The sequence below is a fragment of the Onychostruthus taczanowskii genome, unplaced genomic scaffold (assembly GCF_017590055.1).
Source record: "Onychostruthus taczanowskii isolate IOZ18803 unplaced genomic scaffold, ASM1759005v1 scaffold49, whole genome shotgun sequence".
Lineage (NCBI taxonomy): Eukaryota > Metazoa > Chordata > Aves > Passeriformes > Passeridae > Onychostruthus > Onychostruthus taczanowskii.
The window spans coordinates 1,034,678-1,054,882 of NW_024502458.1; the positions used below are offsets into that span (position 1 = coordinate 1,034,678).

Below are 20,205 nucleotides of genomic sequence, written 5' to 3' on the forward strand. Positions count from 1 at the left end.
AAAAAAAAAATTGCCCTTTTCTGCCTGCAGATCTACATAATAAAGCTGAGACCCAGGGGCCAGAGCTGGGGCTGGGCTGGGATGCAGGGTCAGCTCTCCCAGTTGTTCCCAGGTCTCTAAGCAGCATTTAGGACTTCTCTGCTGAAACTATCCTTTGCCTCCCCACCCTCTTGCACATCAGCAGAGCAGTGGGTGGAGGTCCCTGGACCAGCTGGGCTGGACGTGGAGGTGCATTAAAGCTCAGACACGCCAGTTGTGCCTCCCCAGGGATCACTGCCCCTCACTGCTGCAGCCGTGCTCCTGCAATCCAGCAGCTAAGCACTCAGAGCTGTGCCTGCACAGAGAGGCACCATTACAAAAACCAGTTCTGTCCATGCATCTGAGAAAACATGGCAGGCTTGGGTTTGTTCTCAAGCCTGCTGTCTGCGATTCCCAGGCTAAGACCATGACTTACCTGGCACCTGGCAAAGAGCCTTTGCAGGCAACAGAAGATACTTGAGACAAAGCAAGGTCCAGTCTCATCCAGACTCCCACCCTCTGGCCAGGACGATGCTCAGAGGCAGCTTCTGCCTCTCCTTGCAAGTAAGGGCAGTCCTTGACAAGCCAAAAGGCAAGATGGCACATTTTGAAGTGTCTGGGTATCCAAACAAATTAGCTGCTCTCGTCTGGCCCCATGGTGACTCCTGATAGGATAAGGCAAAACAGAGGGTTTATGAAGAGCCCTGCTTGGAAACATCATCATCACCCTTATGGTGCTTCCAGCTTTTTTGCTTTCCTTCCTGGGGAATGCAGCAAGATATTTGGCTGAAGATTTTCTTGCTTTTTAATCAGCTCTAAACACCCTCCACGACAGTGGCTTACACAACAAAGAGGAGAAAAAGGCCAAAGTTCCCAAAAGCAAAATTTCCATTGGTTACAATCAGAAGCCACAATGAAATCAGTCCTCACTCTTCACAGGGACACATTTGAATGTGAACGAAACCCGCATCGGGTCTTGGAACATGGTCAGAAAGGCAGACACATCCTTTCCCCACCTGCAATAAAGTACATGGCCAGAGGAAGCAGTCAGCCCTACATCTGTGCAAAACACTCCCTGACCAACCAAAAAAATCCCAAAAGGAAAACTATGTGAAATTTTTGTTGTTGTTGTTTATTGCAAATTTTTAAAAGAAACTGTGGGCACTGTTTTACCCACAGTTATTCTAATACCAAACAAACTGCAGTGTTCTACCTTCTGTTTGCTGTGGTGCATGATGATTGTATGTGATGAAAAGCAGATCTTTTAGGATTCCTAAAAACATAAAGAGAAACTGCATCTACCCCCAGAAACCAGAGAAGCTCCATCTATCAGGAAACCAGACCTAGACATGTTTCTTTGCTCTTTTTTCCCATTTTCAGTTCCCATCCAGTTTTCAGGTCCCTGGGAACAAACCAAACTGGTAAAAGCTAAGCAAAGCCCAACAGCTGCTGGGAAACAACCCCAGATCTCACCAGGAATCACTGGACAGATGACTGGGGGCTTCAGGGGCGCATCTGCCACAGGACTGAGGTTTCATGTTGTGTTTAAGAGTACCACACGCTCTCTTGCAGTTTTGAGCTCCAAAAGAGGATCTGCAGTGCACTCTGCTCCTCCACAGGGAGTGGCTCTTGGCGTGGCCTTCTTCCCACCCAACTCTCACCCCAGGAGCAAAAATAAATGAAAAGTAAAAGTCAGGCTTCATATTCTGGATGGATATTTATTTGCTTAACAGGTTTGTTGTTTTTTTTTTTTTTTTAAATTTTTTCTTTTTTGGTACAAAGCATCCAGGAAAGCTTTTACTTCTCTTTTTAAAAAATAAAAACTAAGTTTTTTTTAAAAAAAGACACATGAAAAGGAAAAAAAAAAAGTCAATTATTTGCAATTTCTCTGTTTTTATTCTGCCTTCCTACCCCACCCACTTCCCTTCCCTCCTCCCTAATTTGGACTGATTTTCATTCTTTTCCATATATATTTAATAAAATAAATAAAGGATTTTCTTTGTCGTGTATTGCAGTGCCATTTTTTTAACAAAGGCTTCATGGCTCAACATTGCAAGGTAATAACAAACAAAAGGATTATACATTAAAATCCTCCCCCTCTCAAGACTCCCTTAGCCCTCCCCTCCAAACCACGAAATAGAGTACAATTCAAGTAGTCTTTTTTTTTTTTATGTTTTAAATGTATGGATATATAAGACAAAGCAAGTACAGAACTGGTTAACAGAGTGTCCCCATTTTATTAGCAAGTGAGAGTATATTAGGGAGATGTAATTGATTCCCCCCCCTTTTACGGTTTCTAGACAGATAATATATATTATTTTAAACCAAACCTATTTTACAGCCCTCTGCCCACCTCTCCAACCCATCCGCTCACCAAGTCCCGAGCCTCGAGGCGGAGACTCGCCTTTCCCCGCTCCCGAGCAGCAGCCCCAGCCCTGCAGGGACAGGAGCGGCCCTTCCAGCTGCGCAGGGAGCAGGGCATCGAGGGATGCCAGGCTCCGGCCAGAAGGACGCAAAGGGCAAGAGAAGGAAAAGGAGATGGCAGGGCGTGGAACTGCTGCTTCTGCAGGGGCTCGGTGTGAGGGCTGCCCGCCCGCCTGCTCGCTGGACCAGCGGCACTCCAGCAAGGACAGGGAAGAGCAAGATTCCCCTTGGCTCGGGAAGCCAAGCTCCAGGGGGGTCTGTGCAGAAGCAGGGCCTTGAGTTCTGACTGGCAACACTTTCACCGTTCAAAATAGTTTGTCTCCAGAACAGCTCCCTTTTAGTCTAAGTCGCGGTGGTTGTGTTGTTTTTGGTTTTTTTTAAACAAAAAAAAGGATGCGTGTCGATGTATTCTGTGTGTGCGTGCATCTGTGTACATGAGTAACAGCCAACTAGCTCATATGGTCATGACCAAGCTATATTTCAGAAGAGAAAAGAAACACATTTATCACACTTTTCCTAAAACGAAAAGCTAAAATTTCAAGTTCAGTATTCGCTATCTTGTCCTTCCCTCCCCACCCTCCCTTGCTATTTCTGGGTTTTTTCCCTTCCAACTTACTTTAGCACCATAACACATTTTAAACATTACAATCCCTCTTCAGATACTACACAAAATGTCCCATAAAAATAGTGCTTTTTTGCCAAAAAAGTTATATAATATATTATATATATAAATCAACTAAATCCGTGGCAAATGTGCAATGCAGACGCCTCCTCCATTTAAAGTGAGCATCAGCTCACTTTTTTCTTTTTTTCTTCTTTCCCCTTTCCTTTTCCTTCTCTCTTTCTTGCTTTCTCTCTCCTCTTCCTCCCTTTCTCCCGTCATCGGTGATTTCAAAAAAGGTGCAAGTCGATTTGGAATCTTGTAATGAAGCACACACACAAAAACGCAGATGGGGGCTCCTTGGAACTTCTCAGGTACGTTTTTCTTTTAAAGGTGCAAAAGAAAGTTATAAAAATAAGAAAAACCAAAAGAAAAAAAAAACCAAAAAAAAGAAGAAAAAAAGTGGGGCGGGAATGAGGCAAAAAATTTTCATCCCTCAATGTTTCTCCCCGTTCTATTGTTTTTTTCACTTTATTGTCAAGAAAGACACGGAATGGACGCTTCGAGAGAAAAAAAAGATTTAAAAAAAAGGATTTAACTTCGTATCCTTTTTTCCTCTTGCTCTTTCTTTTGTCTTCTGGCGTTGGCACCGGGGATGTCACGCAGCACCCAGCAGCAAAAAGTTCAAGTGCCAAACTGTCCCTTCGCAAGTACAGGCTTGGAAATACTGGGGGCGCGGGGAAATGAAACATTCGCGGGAAACGAAACAACCCTCCCCCCCACCCCAAAAGGAAGATGCCGTGGGAGCGGTGCTACTCGCCACCGCCACCGCCATCCCCTCCTTGCTGTGTCAGTTGTTTGGTTGGGGCCGGAGCGGCGTGAGGGTGCCCCGCCGCCCCGCTCCTCGGCTCAGCGGCCCTGGGGACGGAGGGGCTTGGGGGTCGGGAATCACCAGTCCTCCCGCCCTCCCCCAGGAGATCAAAAATCGAGACAGCTGGTCAGGGTTCATTTCTGGGGGCCAGCCGTTTCTGGGGAGGCTCGTGCCGCTGGGGGCCTCTGGCTGGGCAGGGAGATGAGGGGACGGTGCAGCGCCTTGGCTTCCTCGGCCGCTTGCAGCCCCTCCGCCTGCCACCGGTACCGGCGAGCCCGCAGGATGTTGGGCGCGTCCCGCTGCCGCCGCTGGGAGCTCTTCTTCTGCCACACGTCGTACTTGGAGTACTTGCCATGCGAGGGCTTCTGGAAGCTCTCCTGCAAGGAGAGGGACAGCAATATTAGCCTCCACTCGAGTCTGCCCGCTCTCCAGATGGGGATTCCCTTCTTGGACCTCCATCCCTCCCATGGAAATATTGCCTCATCCCTGGAAACAGTCACAGAAAGGTTGGACAGGGCTCTGAGCAACCTGATCCAGTAGATGCTTATTGCAGGGTGGTTGCACTAGATGACCTTTAAAGGTCACTTCCAACCCAAACCGTGGTATGATTCTGTGACCCAGCCCACCTCTGGTTCCCCACCTTCCTAAGAGCTGACTTTTGGCAGGCTATTTGGCATGACTTGCCAATGGCAGCTGTCTCTCAAAAGCTCTGCAGAAACATAAGACCTTGCAGCTGGGGTTTGTTCTCTCCACCCACGGCCTTCCCATCTTTTCTCTCTCTGTTTATTTCAGAGGTGGGCCACCATCCCCGCACAGCCTCCTCACCTTGCTGAGTGCCGGCAGACCCGCCAGGGAGGTGGCAGAGAGGTCACGCTCCGACTTGACGGATTTGGCGCAGTACGTTTCCAGCAGAGCCAGGTCGCAGCTCCGAAAGCAGCACTCCTCCACGATCCCCCGGTTGATCCGCCGGTTATTTCGTCCCACCGGCCTACCTGCAACAGCAGAGACCCTGGCATTAGCCATCACCAACCTGGGTGGACCCCCTCCCCAATTCCTTGTAGGCATCCCTCCACCACCAGCCACCAGAGACTAGTGGGCTCCACATCCTTCAAACACAGCAGCGCTTCTCCCAGACCAGCTGACACGCGCCAACAAACCAGCCAAATTTCACATTAAGACTTTCCCAGACAAATGCTACTGATGCCAACACGTGCCTCCAGCAGCAGTTTAAAGGCACTTTAAATGATGGGGGTTTATCTCCCTCCCCTATCTCTGGCATGGGTGGCCTTCTCGGGCCCAGCTGAGGTGAGGAAGCCCAAGCCCAGCCTGACACCAGCGCTGTGCCGATTACTGCGACTGTCTCCGATGTTGATCCTGGCAAGCGAATTTTATTAGAAAGAAGCAGCACAGCGTTGTGGCTGCCAACCTCCCTCCGCCGGATCAACACTCAGGCAGGTGAAGTGAACCAAGGCGGCTAAATTTTACCAGATGGGACAGCTCTGAGACAGCTGCAGAAAGAATACAGGCTCCCACACCTGCCAAGAATAGCTATTAAACTTAATCTTTTAATAAGGGTTCCTCTCCCATTTCTGCCTGCAGAAGGATGCAAAAGTCCATGTCTGGTGCAGCAATGACCAAGTGCATTTCATATCACTGCTTAATGACGGCCAAACTGCTCCAGAGGAAAAGCTTATGTCAGTTTCACCACGTTTCCTCCCTCTCAAAATAAAAGAGATGGGTAAAGTTGAATTTCTGATGCAAAGCAAATTTGCTTGGGAATTGTGCCTTCCAAAATGTAAACTGGCCCAAAACAAAAGGATTTTCTCCATGCTTTTGCACGTAGCATGTTATGCTCTTGTGCTGTTGTGGGGTTTGCAGCCAGGCTTCTGCACACTGCCACAAGCACCTCCTCCCAGGGCAAGGTGCTCCGAAGGAGGGAAACAGAGGCCAGCAACAGTGGGGCTTGCAAACAGGATCTGGTACCACATCCCAGCCAGGAGATTTCTGGCAATTCAGGAGATTTCTGAGAGTGACCAGTGTAAGAGCAATGCCTAGCACTGCTCACTATGGCATGCTGAGCCCTCACCTCCCAGGTGGCCTGCAGGAACACACACCACTGTCCACACTGGCCCTGTGCATGATCCACTTCCCCTGCACTCCTGATGAAGCAGGCACTCGGATCTTAAGCCTTGGTGAAAACCTAAGTCTACCTTACATGGAGCTGACCACTTTCCCTGGAGAGTATCCCACCCTGGATCCCCACCCAAAGTGCCTCCTTGCATACAGTGCTCTCTGCATACAGTGCAACCCCACATGTCAGAAGCAGCCCCAGATGTGCAACACAGATGTGCATGTGGGATGCAGTTCTGCGCATTCAATGCAGCCCCACACGTGCAATGCAGACACTATTCAACACAATTCTCCACGCACAACGGAGCCCCCTGAGCACAACGCTGGCATGCGAAACACCATGAAAAGGCCTCGCTGCTGCCTCTGTAATAGCCTGGCAGCAGGGCACCTGCTCTCTGTTAAAATCAGTTGTGTTCCCATAGGCCAGGAGCCCTCTGGTCCATGCTGGTGCATTTCCACCATGCTCAGAGGTCACACAAACAAACACAGCATCAGTGTGCTGGTTGATGAGGCAGCTGACCCATACCATGAGACCTGCCTGTGTTAGTCATTTCAAATGCTTTCTTGTCCACACTTATTCCCCTTTTGCCACCACCTTCCTTTTCTTTTTCTCTAGAAGAACTTCAGGCACAACCTTTAACCAGCCCCACAGGGAGATGACAAGGTTGGTTCCCCCTTGGCAAAGGTTCATTGAAGGGATCACTGTTAGGAGTTTAATTTTCTCTCTTGTGGTCAATAAATACCGGATTGGGCCCTCCCCTGAAAGATGTGTTGGGTGCCCACAGCTCAAGTGATGCCAGAGTAGGCAGTCTGGGTGGTGATGGCCAAAGGAGGCAGGGACAGGTGCCAGCTTAGGGCCAGCTGCATGTATTCTTCTCTGTGCATGCAATGCCCAGTGAGATACATGGGAGAGGTGCACTCCAGCAACACCCCACACCACACATGAGCCCTGCTTAGGTCCTATCAATTCCAGTGCCCAACTCAATCCATGGCAGGCTGCTGAAGCATTAAGCTGCTCCACAAAGGCATCCTGATACGGGCAGAAGGAGAGTTCAGAAGGGAAAGAGAAAAAATTCAAGTCACCCCCTCTTGCTAGCACATTCCCTAAGGGCTACATTCACACTCCCGCTGAACAGAAGGTTGCACAAGTGATGACACACATGGTTTGAGGAGAAGTTGAGGTTTTCAAAGGTTACATATCTCCTCTCAAAAACAGAAGTTTCCCACTTGCAGTTATGTGATTGTTTGGAAAGAAGAGGGGAGGAGAAAAACAATGAGGAAAGCGGGACTACATTCACCGCTGTGCCTTCAAGGGCAATTTCTGCTGTAGGTACACACGGGAAGATCACGTCTGCAAATGCCCAGGTGTGCCGCCACCAGCGTGAGCTCCCAGCAGGGACCACCACAGTGACACGGCCTCTACCTCCCTGATTGCTGTCCCTGCCTGGCCATCAGGTACACGTGTGGCCCCCAGCCCCCATGTGCTGCCCTTTCTCTCCTGCAAAAAGCTGCTGCAAGCCGTTCCCCTCGCCGGCACCACTGCCAGCTCCACCGTGACTCTCCGATGGGGCACGTTTCCATTACATAATTGTCCGTACAGACCTTGCCAAATGCCACTACAATCCTCTGGGGGAGAGTTACTTTAGGAAAAAAAATAAGCAAACATAACAAACAGGGATTTAGTCTCAGAAAGTACCTGGAGACAACAGGACATTGCTGGCTAACAGCAATATTGCTGCTGACCTGGATTGGGAAGAGCGTTTGTTCTGTAACACAATTTACACAGGGACTAAAGGTTGAATTTCCTGGCTTTTGCCCATGGGTGGCATCTCTCTGTGCCGCCACTGCCAAACCCAGGGAGGGTTTTGTCGCTCTGTCCCTTGCCCGCAGGGGAGAACTGTGTGGGCAGCAGGCTGCGGCATCGCCGGGGCACGCGAGCCACTTCCCATCACAGCAACGACCTCCTCCTCCTGAGGAAATGCGCTTCCTCTCGGCTTTCAGTGAATGGCTAGGCTCCCTTTCTCCCAAAACTGTGCTTCACCGAAACCTTCTACAGCGCTGCTCAGGGGACAAGCCCTGAGATGCAAAGTCCTGTGATGCAAAGCCCGGCAGTGTGAAGCCCTCCAGCTGCCTGGGGTTATTCCTGCCTAGGTACAGGCTCTCCTGACAGGGCATCCCAGAAGTGGCACAAAGCCAAACCCGTTCCTGGGAAAACCCAGAGGCCACGTACCTGCAGCTCAGTTATGCCACTGTGCCAGAGGAGGCACAGTGCCCACTGCCATGGGGAACAGGAGGGTCCCTTCCCTACCATGAACGCCCCACTGCTCCTGGCTCCCCAGCCTCACCGGGGCCGAACGGATGCTGTGGGGAGGGGTGCACGGTGCTGGTGCCACCCTGGCTGGGTCCCCTCTCCTCCGGTCAATCAGGCGGTCAGCCGAGTGGAAGGGGACTTTGGGTGTAAACAGTCCCCGTGCCCCTGTCGCAGGAATGTTGGGAGCAACAAGGGGGCCTTTGTGCAGCACCAGGCCCCGTCCCAGTGCCCCCGGCCTGGCCCTCCCCCACCCCGGCACCGCACTTTCCCCCCTACTTTTTCCTAGTATTATTCGGAGGAGCGGCGGGTGCGCAAGAATGTGCCTCGTCAGCACAAGCGGCTGCAAAGAGCTAAATTCTTATCAGCTGTTGGAAAGGAGGAAACAGGAGCTGTTGTTTACAGAGAAGTCGGCCGCCTCTCCCCCTGCAGCCCCTTCTCCCTCCCTGCCAGCGCTGCATGACAGCAACTTCAGGGCTGAGGCTTCCTCTCGACCTGCCCTGCTTTTCACTCCAGGCTGGACTCAGCATCCCGCCGTGGGCTGTGCCGCTGCCCCTGGGTGGCTGCTGGGGACGAGGGGACCAATCCTGCCACAGTGCCATGGCAGGAAGCCACCACCTTGACAGCAGCTGCGGTCAAGGCAAAAGACTTAAAAGTCACAGAGAGGAAGCATCAGCAGTGCAGAGCAAAGCATGCTCAGATTCAGATCTAGCTTGCCCATGCATGCCTGGGATAGATACAGAGCTGGCATCACCATGTCCACTGTGTCCCAAGGCTAGGTAACCTCAGTGCTGATGGTCCTGCCCCTGTTAGTGCAGCTTTTCTGCAGCCCCAGCTCTTGGAGGCAGCTTCAACATTCTCGGTCCCAAGCACCTGCCAGCCATGGTGCCTCCCAGGACACCATCTGTGCATGCATCCCCCTTGCACTGATGCAAAGATCACTGTATTTCACAGCCAGCTTCACTAACAATGTGCTCTCTTGCAAGAATGCAGAGCATGACAAGTTCTTAAATAATTGCTTTACAAAAAAAAAAAAAGCAATAATGTATTTTCATACTATTTTTGGTTTTTTCAATATTACCAGCCTGTCCAGCAGGCAGGCCCTCGGGTACACACAGAATGAGGCTCCCCAAGTCTTTTCCTTCCTGTGTGAACAGCTGCTTTAGCACAGGCTGCTTATCAGGTCACACATCCCAAGCTGTGAGGTGCTCAATGCAAACCCAGGCCCAGTTTTAAGATGTAAACCCACGATGATGCAACACAACTGTGTCCTATTGCATCTACATGGTGCAACAGTGTAGTCATGTGGGTTTAGGAGTGAAGATGAACATGGTCAGAAATAATCACTTATGAGCCCAACTGATGGAGGTAGAGAGGGAAAAATTAAGTGAAATGGGGATGTCCAAAACCTGAATCAAGCAGAGACATTGCCCAAATGTCTTCAACCCTGCATGGCACAGGCTGGTCAGATCCTGAAAGGGTTAAAATATTGGGCTATGTTTCACCCCCAGTACCTGGGCTCACCAGAAATATTCGAAAAGGTAAAGACGGGAGAGGACAAAAAGAAATAAAGCAAAAACGCCCTTGCAAGCACCCGACTGGCCACTTGGCACCAAGAGACTTGTCTGCCTTCAAAAGTGTTTTTATTTTGGCCTGGGCAGCTGGGTTATTTGAGGTGAAAGGAGATCAGTTTGACCTTAAAACAAAAGCCCCATTCCCTTTCATCCCCAGAGAGAGGGAGAAGGGAAGAGAAAGCAGGGAGGGAGACAGATGCTCCTCTACATATAGAGGGAGAGGAAGAGCTGTAAGAGCAGGAGAGGCACTTGCCTCCTTGCCATGCTGGTAAGGGAAGGGGAGATGAAGAGAGGAAGGGCAGCTGCCACACAAACCCTTGCTGCTTGGCTCCATCACAGCAAGGAAGTGCACCCAGAGCACCCCAAAAGCACTGCCTGCCCACGGCACCCAGGGAGCCATGAGAAGATCCCACTGCTCAGCTGGGATGGGGCAGGGGGATTGTCCCCAGAGGGCTGCAAAGGCAGCTGCAGCCCAACCACCTGCCCAAAACTGAACCTGAAGGCCCTTCCCAATGTGAACCCTGCTGTGGCTGGACGTGGGATCCCTGCACTTCTCTCTCCCCAACATCAGCAGGCAGCAGGAGACAAGTCTAGTAAAGCATCCAGGTTGGGAAGGAACATCCAGTTTGGAAAAGGACGTCCAAAGTCATTCCCTAACTTCACAGCACCCCGTTGTTCCAATCAGACTGGAACAAGAGGGAGGCTAGCTTTCAAATCTACTCCTCCAAAATAACACCCTGTTTACTTGAAAGTGACTTTTTAATTCCTTTTCCCTAGGCAGAAACAAGACTGCCAAAAGCTCTGTGTGCAACTGGTATCTCCATTCTCTTCCTCTCCATTGGGCTTTGCATCTTTCCTGTAGTCTGTCACCCTGTGGCTCAGTCATCAGTGGGGAGCAAGACACAGTGTCTTCCCACTCCCAAGCAGAGCAGGGCACTGAAACACCAAAACAAGATTATCACACTCGAGGCACCTTTGCCCACAGATTACTGAGCATCCATTGTCACTGGTTTACCCCTCATCCTCCCTGTTTACCAGCTAATCCATTGTACTACCAATGGTCCAAAGACCCAAAGCATCCTGGTGGAAAGCCTGCTGCAGTCAGCTGGTCTGAAGCCATCTGCACGCTGCACACAACAGTTGTGCCGCATTTTTTTCCATTAGCTGCCCTGCAAAGGGGTAAGACAACACTCTTCAGCAACAACTTCACCACTGGTAGCTGGGAGGTCACAAACTTTGTCACAAAGTTTTGGGAGCAGCCTAGAATGTACTGCTATACCCAAGCAAAGCCTGCCTGGGAGGGGAGAGCGCTCAGCTTCCTGCCTGCTGTCAGGATGCAACGCTTAGGCAGCAAAGTTTCAGAATAAACCAGGACCCAAGCTCAGCAGAGCGCTGGCTGCAGACACCCTCATTACTGTAATGATTGCCCTTATCACTGGTGAACCAGCCACATATGGTTCCCCAGAGACATTCGACTTTCCCGAGCATCATATGCGGGACCCAGCTTCCCCATGGCACCAGACAGTCCCCAAAACCAGTGGCTGCATGTCACCCTGAGCATGTCCATTTTCTTGCTCCTCTCCTGGCCTACTGCCATATACAAGGAAATCACGAAAAGCATCAGGCTGGGAAAGCCCACCTCTCCCTCCCGGCCTGGCCCTGCTGAGGCAAGGTGTGGTGTGGGGGCAGCCTCCTGCCCAGCACTTACTGAAGTAGAAGCCCCTGTCCCCGCAGACGAACTGCAGCGTGTCCACCAGCTCCCCGCCGCACAGGGTCTCCGCCGTGCCGTAGGCGGCGGCCGAGTCCAGCGCGTAGGCCAGGAAAGCCAGGAGCAGCAGCAGCATCCGCCTCGCCGCGCACATCCTCGGCACCTGGGGACAGAGGCACAGCGTTAGCACCGCGGACAGACCCCCTCTGCCACCTCCCCCGGCCCGCGCCCCCCGCCCGCAGCACGCCGCCGAGGGGATGCCCAGCCGTGTCGGGATGCTGCTGCTGCTGCTGCAGGGAAGGAGCGGCAGCGCTGCGACAGCCGCTGGGGTGAGGCCAGCTCCCTGCGCTCGGCCCGCCGGGCAGACAAGGTTTGCATTGAAGCCGGTTTTCCATTGGAAAATCCCGCTTCAGCCTACCTCTAAAAGGCTTTTATTTCCCCTGCTCTTTCAACAGTGTGATTTTTTCCCCCTTTTAAAAGGGAATTTATTCCATTTATTATCAGTATGTGGTTTTTTTTCCTCTTCTGATGACAGGTTTTTGTGCCCTGTCTGAAAACATGTCTGTGCAAAGCGAAAACAAGTGAAGCTTCAACCTGTTCTAGGGCTGCTTTTGAGGAAAGCTGGGAAGAAGAGCTTTTGTCCCAGGCATGTGGGAGAGATGAGGCTCAAGCAATCAAGGAGCTGATTGCACAAGTTGTGTTTGCTGACAAGAGTTGGGACTGAGAAGACATCCCTCAGGAATAATGTGATCCCATGGGAAACACACCTGAGGCATCACTAGGGAGGGTAAAGGCAGTGTCAGACAGTGCAGAGCATTAAAAAAAAGAAACTCCCTGGATATTTGCTAACTAGCCCAAAGACTCAGCTCCAGCAAACAGCTTTACCTCTGTGTCAGCCTCTGCAGGTGTGAAGCAAGGGTGCTATCACCCCACTGGATGGGGCAAAACTCATGAATGGCTCAAGGCATTATAGACCCTCAGTGATGAGCCTCACAGTACACATACAGCCAAATAACACTGGGCTTTGACCAGACAGGTAAGCTCAAAATGAAGAGATGCACGTCAAAATAGCAGACGGTGGGTGGCAACCCTAACCTCAAGCAGAGCATCCTCTCTCCTTGCTAATATTCAACCAAGACACTAGGTCTCACATCCAGCTTTCATCACTATAGCATCTGAGCAGCTCGAGAATAATATCAGTTAATGAATATTACCTCACCCCCCCGGGATGCTCGGAGATGGAGCCGAAGCCCAGGATAGATTAAATGACTCGCCCAAGGTCACAGGGGAAGTCTGCAGCACAGCCAGGAAATTAGCCCAGGTCCCCTGAGGCCCCACTACGGTCCTGCCAGCAATAAAGACACCCTTGCTCCCGAATTTTTAGTAGCACGTAGCTCAAATTGTCACCGCTAGAAATGCATCATGCTTACAAGTCATGAGCTCTACTGAGCAGCGGGAGGACAGGGATAGCAGCAGGAACAGCCAAAACAGAGGTCTGGATGGGCTGTGGGGGACATTCCTCCTACTTCAGTTTTGGGGGCCATAGTATTTATTGTTCAGCCTGTGCTGGCAGAGATCAGCAAGACTGGCAGAAGCCCTCCAAAGCTGTGGACAAGAGAGGCAGCAGCCCTGGGAACAAACTGGTCTCAAATCAGCAAGTGATGGGACCAGGATCAGCTTTTCCAGTAGCAACGGTCCCTTCAGCACACTGCAGAGACTTTGTTCTGTATTAGAGTAGGAGAAGAGGGATGGCACCAGGCTCTGACACCATGCTGCCAAGCTGTAGTGTTTTACCACCAGCACCTTTTCACCTCAATTTTTTTTTTTAATCAAGCAGCCCACAGTTGTTTGTTGGGCCTCTCCAACATGAACGCAGCATCACTTTCACTGCTGGAGTCATGCCCCTGGTGCTGCAGCATCAGGAGCCAGATCTCCAGCTGACAACAGACCAACCACCCTGTTCCTGTGCCTTTTTCAGCCCTTTTTTCTACATGCAGATCCCAGTTGCTGGTGTCCCCAAGTCTCAGGTAGTGCCAGTGCTCATTGCCGGGGTGACGGATTTTCCACCAGCCAGTGTTGCCATCAAAGGCAGTCATATGGGATGACTTCAGGATGCCCACATGATCCTGTGTCCCCAGTTAGGCTCGTGCTGGCTGTGGGCACTGTGGCTAATGAGCAGGCTGCATGCTGGGTGCCCCAAGCCAGAGCCAGATCCGACAGGAAGGGTGGCACAGGTGACAAACACCACTTTTCCTTCACATTCAGTCTAAAGAAAAGGTGAGATGCTCTGAAGCAAGGGGAGAGCGAGATTTTGTCAGCAGGTGATATTTGATGCTGAGGAGACCCGATACCTTCTGTGGAAAAACACTTGTGCTCCTCAGAAAACACCCGCTCCTCCCCAAGCTCACTGCAAGCCCCTGGCAGCCTTCCCTGCCTCCACTGCAAGCTCTTTCCAGGTGCCCACACACCCCATAACTCCGGCCAGGAAATGCCCCTGAAGCGACAGGAACAGGGAGAGCCCCAGTGCTGCCATCCAGAGCACGGCTCACCACGGTGGAGGTGGGAAATGCAGCTAAATCCACCTTTGCCCACGTACCAGCCACCAGCCTCTGCTGTCACCTTGGCGTCTCCCTGCTCCTTCCAGTAGCTGTGTCATGAGAAACCAGGCAGCAAAGCAAAGAGCATCTTTATTTACTACCCAGTGCTGCAGTTTCTCTCCACCTTGATGGAACTGCAACCCAACTCAACCCCACAAACCCTTCCCTCTCCCTTTGGCCCTACTGACTCTGCAAATCAAAAGCCCCCAGACTTCACACAAAGGCTACAGAGGCTCCCAGGGCTCCATCACTGGTTCAACATGTCCCAGTAACCTTTCAATTGATCCTTCCCTCCCTCACAAGCAGAGATGAGCAGACCCATGCAGGAAAGCTTGCACCCACTTTGCCGTGGCTGCCAGAGCAGGTGCTGCTCACCCCAAAAGAGAGTGTCATGGCACAGCTGGGTACCCTGGGTACCTGCAGCCCACGACCTGTTTGGTGCAAGCACCATGCCAGCTGCACCGATGGCAGGAACTGAAAGGCTGCTCAGCATGATGAGTCTAAGCCCTGTGAATACCTCCAAGATTTCATTCTCCACTGGAAACACGAGACAGCACAGCTTTCAGTTTCTAGTCCCAAGCATTAGGATAGGCATGGTCTCCTCAGCTGTTGAACAACAGCAAATTCACACCAATGGTCGGAAGATCCTTCATATTTTATTAGAAAGCCTCTATTACGTGAAATGGAACAGGAATAAGGCTGCACAAGGGAAGTGGGCCACTTCCCTAAAGGACAAGGTCCTGTCTCTGCTCAAAGAAAGGCTACAGCTACCACTGTCCCATTCTTGCCAAAGCAGGTTCAACCAGCCATTCTGACTGCTATTGCTCCTCGTGTGCCCAGGCAGACCTCAAAGGCCTTAGGATGAAGTGGGATGGCAGCATGAGACATGCCAGATGCCGAACAATCTGAGCACCAAAGTCCTCCTGAGGAGGGCTTGGACCCCACAGTGTGCAAGAGGGCGATGCAAGAGGAATTTCTTGGTTGCACCTGTACCATCCTGGGAATCACACCTGAAGCTCCTCTGAGTAACTCACATCTGAAGCAGCATGATCAGCACAGAACAGGCTCACACAAGGTATCAGCACATACTGCTGGCCTCTCCCTCCCTGGAGAAGGTCTGCTTTGCTCTCCACCCTTCATGCCCCTCTCATGCTTTTCCTGGCATTCCCAGCACCGCACACAAAGCCAGGCTGCCACCGGAACCAGTTCAGCTGCAGGCTGCCATGTGCAGGATGTTCCTACCTTGGAACTCCTGTGTATTCCTGCCTTCCGGCACAAGCCACTGCACCCACGGCCAGGGACCCCCAAACACCTCTTGGCAGTCCCCAGGCAGCAGAGAGGGCTCTCTCTGAGTGGCTGTGTTGTGCTGGGAGTGAGCCCGAGGGCAAGTCTGCTGTGGAGTCACCCTCCCACCCGAGACTGTTAAAGTATTTTTTCAGGATCTGCTGCTGAATCAGCTGGATCGACAGTTTCTGTCCAGCTGCTGGGGAGTCGGGGGCCAAGAGGCCACAATGTGCTAAAAGGCCCAGTTGCCAAGTCTCAGAGTACAGCTCAGGCATCCCTTGCATCCAGGCTTGTGCTGAGCAAACCAAACCATGATGCCTCTTGGGCAACAAATATCTCCCCAAAAACAGAGACAAAACCTCCTGTCTGACCTAATTCCTTCTTCAGTCTGGCCTTCATTGCAATTTAATATGAACAGAACAACGTAGGAGGGAATTGACAGATGGCCCAGTCTGTAAAATTTGGATTTGGACAGCAAAAAGAAAAAGAAAAAAATCTTGCTTCTTTGTGGAGCAATGCAGTGTTTAAAAGGGAGCATGGCAAAAGAAAAGTCATCAGCCCAAACCCAGTGGCACATGTCAGAGGGGAAAAGCCCAGTTTACACATCCCAGCATCCCTCACACTCCACCCCTTCAAAAAAAAGAAAAAAAAAAAGGGCAGACTGATGTTTTGCTGCTCTGATGATTGCCTGTGAGAGATGCTGAACATCTGCCTCTCTGCAATAGTCCTCTCCGTGGACAGCCCCAGGAGAGTGGGGAGCTGAGCCAGTTCTGAGCGTGGCAACCCCGAAGGAGCAGGATGTGGGCATGTGCCAACTCTCAAGTGCCAAGTGAATGCCGCCCCTGCCCACGGGGCAACCCAACCTCACCCAGGGCACTGGGCCATGACGCCCCGAGGTGCCAAGGAGCAAGGGCATAATGAAAGCCAGTGTGAGAGGCAGGTGCCTTGGCAGCTGAAAACCACCCAGGAACCGCATCTTGGGCAGAGGCACAGGGATGAGGTGCCCAGCGGTACCTGAAGGCAGAGCAATCACCTCATGCTGTGCCACAGAAGAGCCTCTCCTTTCATCTAAAGGAGAAAGGAGATTTCCAGCCACCCACAGCTTGGAAGAAGCAAGCTTCAAAACACAAAACTTTTGACCACTGAGATGTCAGGCGAGTAAAAACTCGGGGTCAGGAGGACCAGGGGTTTTCCTGTTTATCTCAGGCTTGAGAAAAATAAAATACCTTCTGATTCTTGGCACCTGGCTTGCATGACATTCATATGGCTGAGGCTGGCAATACTACTGCTATTTTTAGCCCTCACTTTCCTTGTCTTCACTGCTCGTCCCCATCAGCAGCCCACTCCACCCCACACCAGAGGGGAGTCACCTTTCTGCCTTCCATCCCGTGAGCCCAGAGAGGCACCTGCCTCCTCTGCCTGTGGGACAGGGGCCAGGGCAGGCAGGGAAGCACTGCCTGCACCCCATGTCCATACGTGCTGCAGGAGAACTACTGTGCCTGTGGAAAAATCAAGCTGAAAAAGGTGAATGGGGTATTCAGTACCATTTACTCACCCCACTGGGGAGTAAGAGTGTATTGCATAAATTTTGGTATGCAGCCCAGAAATATTTGATTTATTGTATTAAAAAAAAAAAAAAGAAAAAAAAAAGGAAATGCAATCTTGCTTAACTCTTCTAAAGACAGCTGGCAGGACCCAGGGAAGGGATTTAAGTCTGTTTTAGTAGCCTCACTTAACTCCTTTCTTTATTGTCCCTCTCTCCTTTCTGCATTCCCTTCCAAAACCTGGAGTATATCAGGGAAAGTTAACAGCAAGTTAAGCTGTTAAATCAGGAACTGTGGTGACTGGAGTCTACTGGCAAATGATATTCCCACAACACGTTGAACTTGCTTTATGTCTTGGCAGAGCAACTTTAACCCCTTCAGAGCCGGGCTGTAAGGCCAAGGCAGACTTCCTCCCCTGGTGCCCCCCACCTCTCCTGACCCCTCACACAACCATGCCGAGGGAGGCCGATATCGCTTTCCCTGCTAAGACACTCATCAGCTTTTAAAAGCAAAGGCAATCCAAAGAAGGATCGGAGAGGTCAGTCCCAGGACACGAGCTGGGAGAGGGTGGGCCACTTACAGTGCTCGCATGCACTGCTGGAAACACACCAGCTCCTCGGTCCCTCTAAAAATAAGACCTCACCTGCTGTGTTTGCTTTATTTAAAAAAAATAAAAGTACAGAAATGCTTTTCTCTGGTGCTCTGTGAGACAAGCTGGGCTCGTGCCGAAGCCTATAGGAATCAAGGGGAAGACTCACACTGACAACACTGGGTTGACTGGTCAGAGCAGCAGCCCTCCAGCCAGGCTGCAAAAAAGATCACCTGTCAGAAAGAGCACTGGGACACACACGCAGACACATTTTGGCTCTCAAATTTCATGCAGCGGTGGGAGGGGACCTGCGGTGTCAAATCTTTTATCCCTTAATGAATTTTCACAGGAGCTGGGATAGCCCCTTTGAAAGGCTGAGTGAACTTGTGTGGGTGTCAACAACACGGAACAAGATTTACAGCTCTGACCCATTCACCCCCACCAAAATTGTCAAGTTGGGTCCAAAACAGCATAGTGGAAGTCAAATCAGAAGTGTCAGTCAGTTTTATACCTCCAGATGTCCTTAGCACAAAGTCATCCTTAACAAAACCCCACGACCCAGGCTCCTCAACTCCACTCTAAATCAAGGCAAGAGGAGGAATAAAAATCCCAACACGTTGAACCCTGCAAAGTAAAAGTAAAAGGAAAAAAAAAAAAGCCTCCCACATACACACACAATCTGACAATAAACAAACCCGAAGAAAAACATGCCTCAGTCTCCCAAACACATCCCAGCACTTGGAAGAAAACTACAGATTTTGTATAGGAAGCCTGGGTTGAAAGCAGAGGCTCTCCCGAGGTGTCTGTTTAAAACCACCCACACAAACCTTGTTTTTACACTTGATTGCTCCACACCACCCTAGCGAGACCTGGCGTATCAGCAACCCTGCTGAAGTACCCTTGGCTGGAGGGGAGGCAGCCACATCTGCTGGTACAGTTACGCTAAATCCGAGTTCCCTCATGTGCCCCAATTCCCTACTGCTCAACAGAGTGCTAAAACCATTCCAAGTTGCGCTCTTAAAACAATTACTGTAGGGAAAAGCAACTGGGAAGGAAGAAGAAGAAAAAAAAATTTAAAAAATCACAGAAAGTCGAAGGCTGCGCGCCAACCATTAACTCTCACTCCATTTTGGCTTCGCTTTCTTGTTTTTCCTCTCTGTATTTTTATCCCTCCCGAGACCAAACACACCGCAGTGTTTTGCAGAAGAGAGTTTAATAATCTCCCCGGTCTCCGGAGCCGGAGAACCGCCGGTGCCCTCCCCGCGCGTCTCCCGCTCCCGCAGCCGGCCGGCGCGGAGGGAGCGCCGCGGGCAGCCGGGGCCCGCGCAGCCCTGCGTGACCTCGCATAGCCCCGGCCCGGCCCCCGCACGCCCGCGGCCGCCCTCCGCCGCTCCCCACGCGGGACCGCGCCGGCAGCATCCCCGGCGGCAGCATCCCCGGCGACAGCATCCCCGGCGGCGGGCGGGACCCCCGGGGATACCCCGCGCACCCCACCGCAGCGGGGCCGCCCCGCCGGCCGCGGCTGGGCCGGCGCTCGGGGTCCCTCTAGTGACACGCGTGGGGACGGCGGGGCCGGCGCGGCTCGGGATGGCTCGGCGGTGCCCGGGCGGCACGGCTCTGCCCGGCGAATCCCACCGTGCTCTGCCCGCGGAGCGGCGCTTACCTTGGCACTGCCGCTGCTGCTCTCAACTTCTTGCGGCGGCGGCGGGCCGGGGAGGAAGGCGGGCTGCCGGCAGCGCTCATCCGTGTGTGCCCCGGCGCTTGACATGCTGCTCTCCTGCCCTGGCAGCGATCGCGGCTTTGGCTTGCCTTCCCCGCGCCCTGGCACGTTCTCCTCGCCTTGCCTTTTTGGTATGTCAAGTCCCTGCTGGATTTTGTCTGAAGGATGTTATTTTGTTACGATCAGGTATTCTGTTATTCTAGAGAAAGAGCGAGCGAGCGCTTTCTTTTCCTCTCCTTTTCCTTTTTTTTTTTTTTTTTTTCGGGGTTTTTTTTCCCCCTTTTTTTTTTTTTTTTTTTTCCTTCCCAACTCTTTCTCTCCTGCTTGGGCTGCCCCTTGGGTGGCTCTCGCTTTTGTGTTTACTGAGTGCGTCCCTTTGGTCGGGGCGAAGGGACTGGCTGCCTCGCTGCCCGCTGCTACCGGCTGCTGCCCCACGAGCGAGGAGACAAGCAGGGCGCTCCGGCTTTTATACCTTTTATACCCCCCCCAATGGGCATGCTCTCCCGGCGAGCACCAGCCCGGCCACGCAGCCAATAATGTTGCAGAGCGGTCTAACCCCCTCTCTTCCCTCCCTCCCTTCCTTTCTTCCCTCCTTCTCCCTCGTAACCCTCCGGAGTCCAGCTCGGGAGGGAAGAGGGGACAGAAAGTTTTTGCCGCACGGTTTCTTTGCGTGCTGCTACCCGGGATGAGAGCTTTGCCCCTTCTGCCGGCCCCGGGTGGGCGGGGGGCTACGCGCATCCGCGGCCGCCCCGCAGGTGAGGGGAAAAGCTGTGGATCCGCACCCCGAGCCCCTGCCCAAAATACCGGGGGGCACCCCTTGAGCGCCTCTCGCTGCGA

General features: G+C 52.1%; 1 protein-coding gene across 1 annotated transcript; it reads right to left on the reverse strand.

Moving 5' to 3' along the window:
• Positions 1 to 1,795: 1,795 nt before the first annotated feature.
• IGF2 (insulin like growth factor 2) lies at positions 1,796 to 19,805 on the reverse strand. Its single transcript, XM_041415147.1, has 4 exons — positions 19,312 to 19,805; positions 11,635 to 11,797; positions 4,740 to 4,906; positions 1,796 to 4,291 (listed from the first exon to the last, which is right to left on the reverse strand). The coding sequence occupies exons 1-4, from the start codon at positions 19,414 to 19,416 to the stop codon at positions 4,049 to 4,051; spliced, it is 678 nt and encodes a 225-aa protein (XP_041271081.1). The 5' UTR covers positions 19,417 to 19,805; the 3' UTR covers positions 1,796 to 4,048.
• Positions 19,806 to 20,205: the final 400 nt, after the last annotated feature.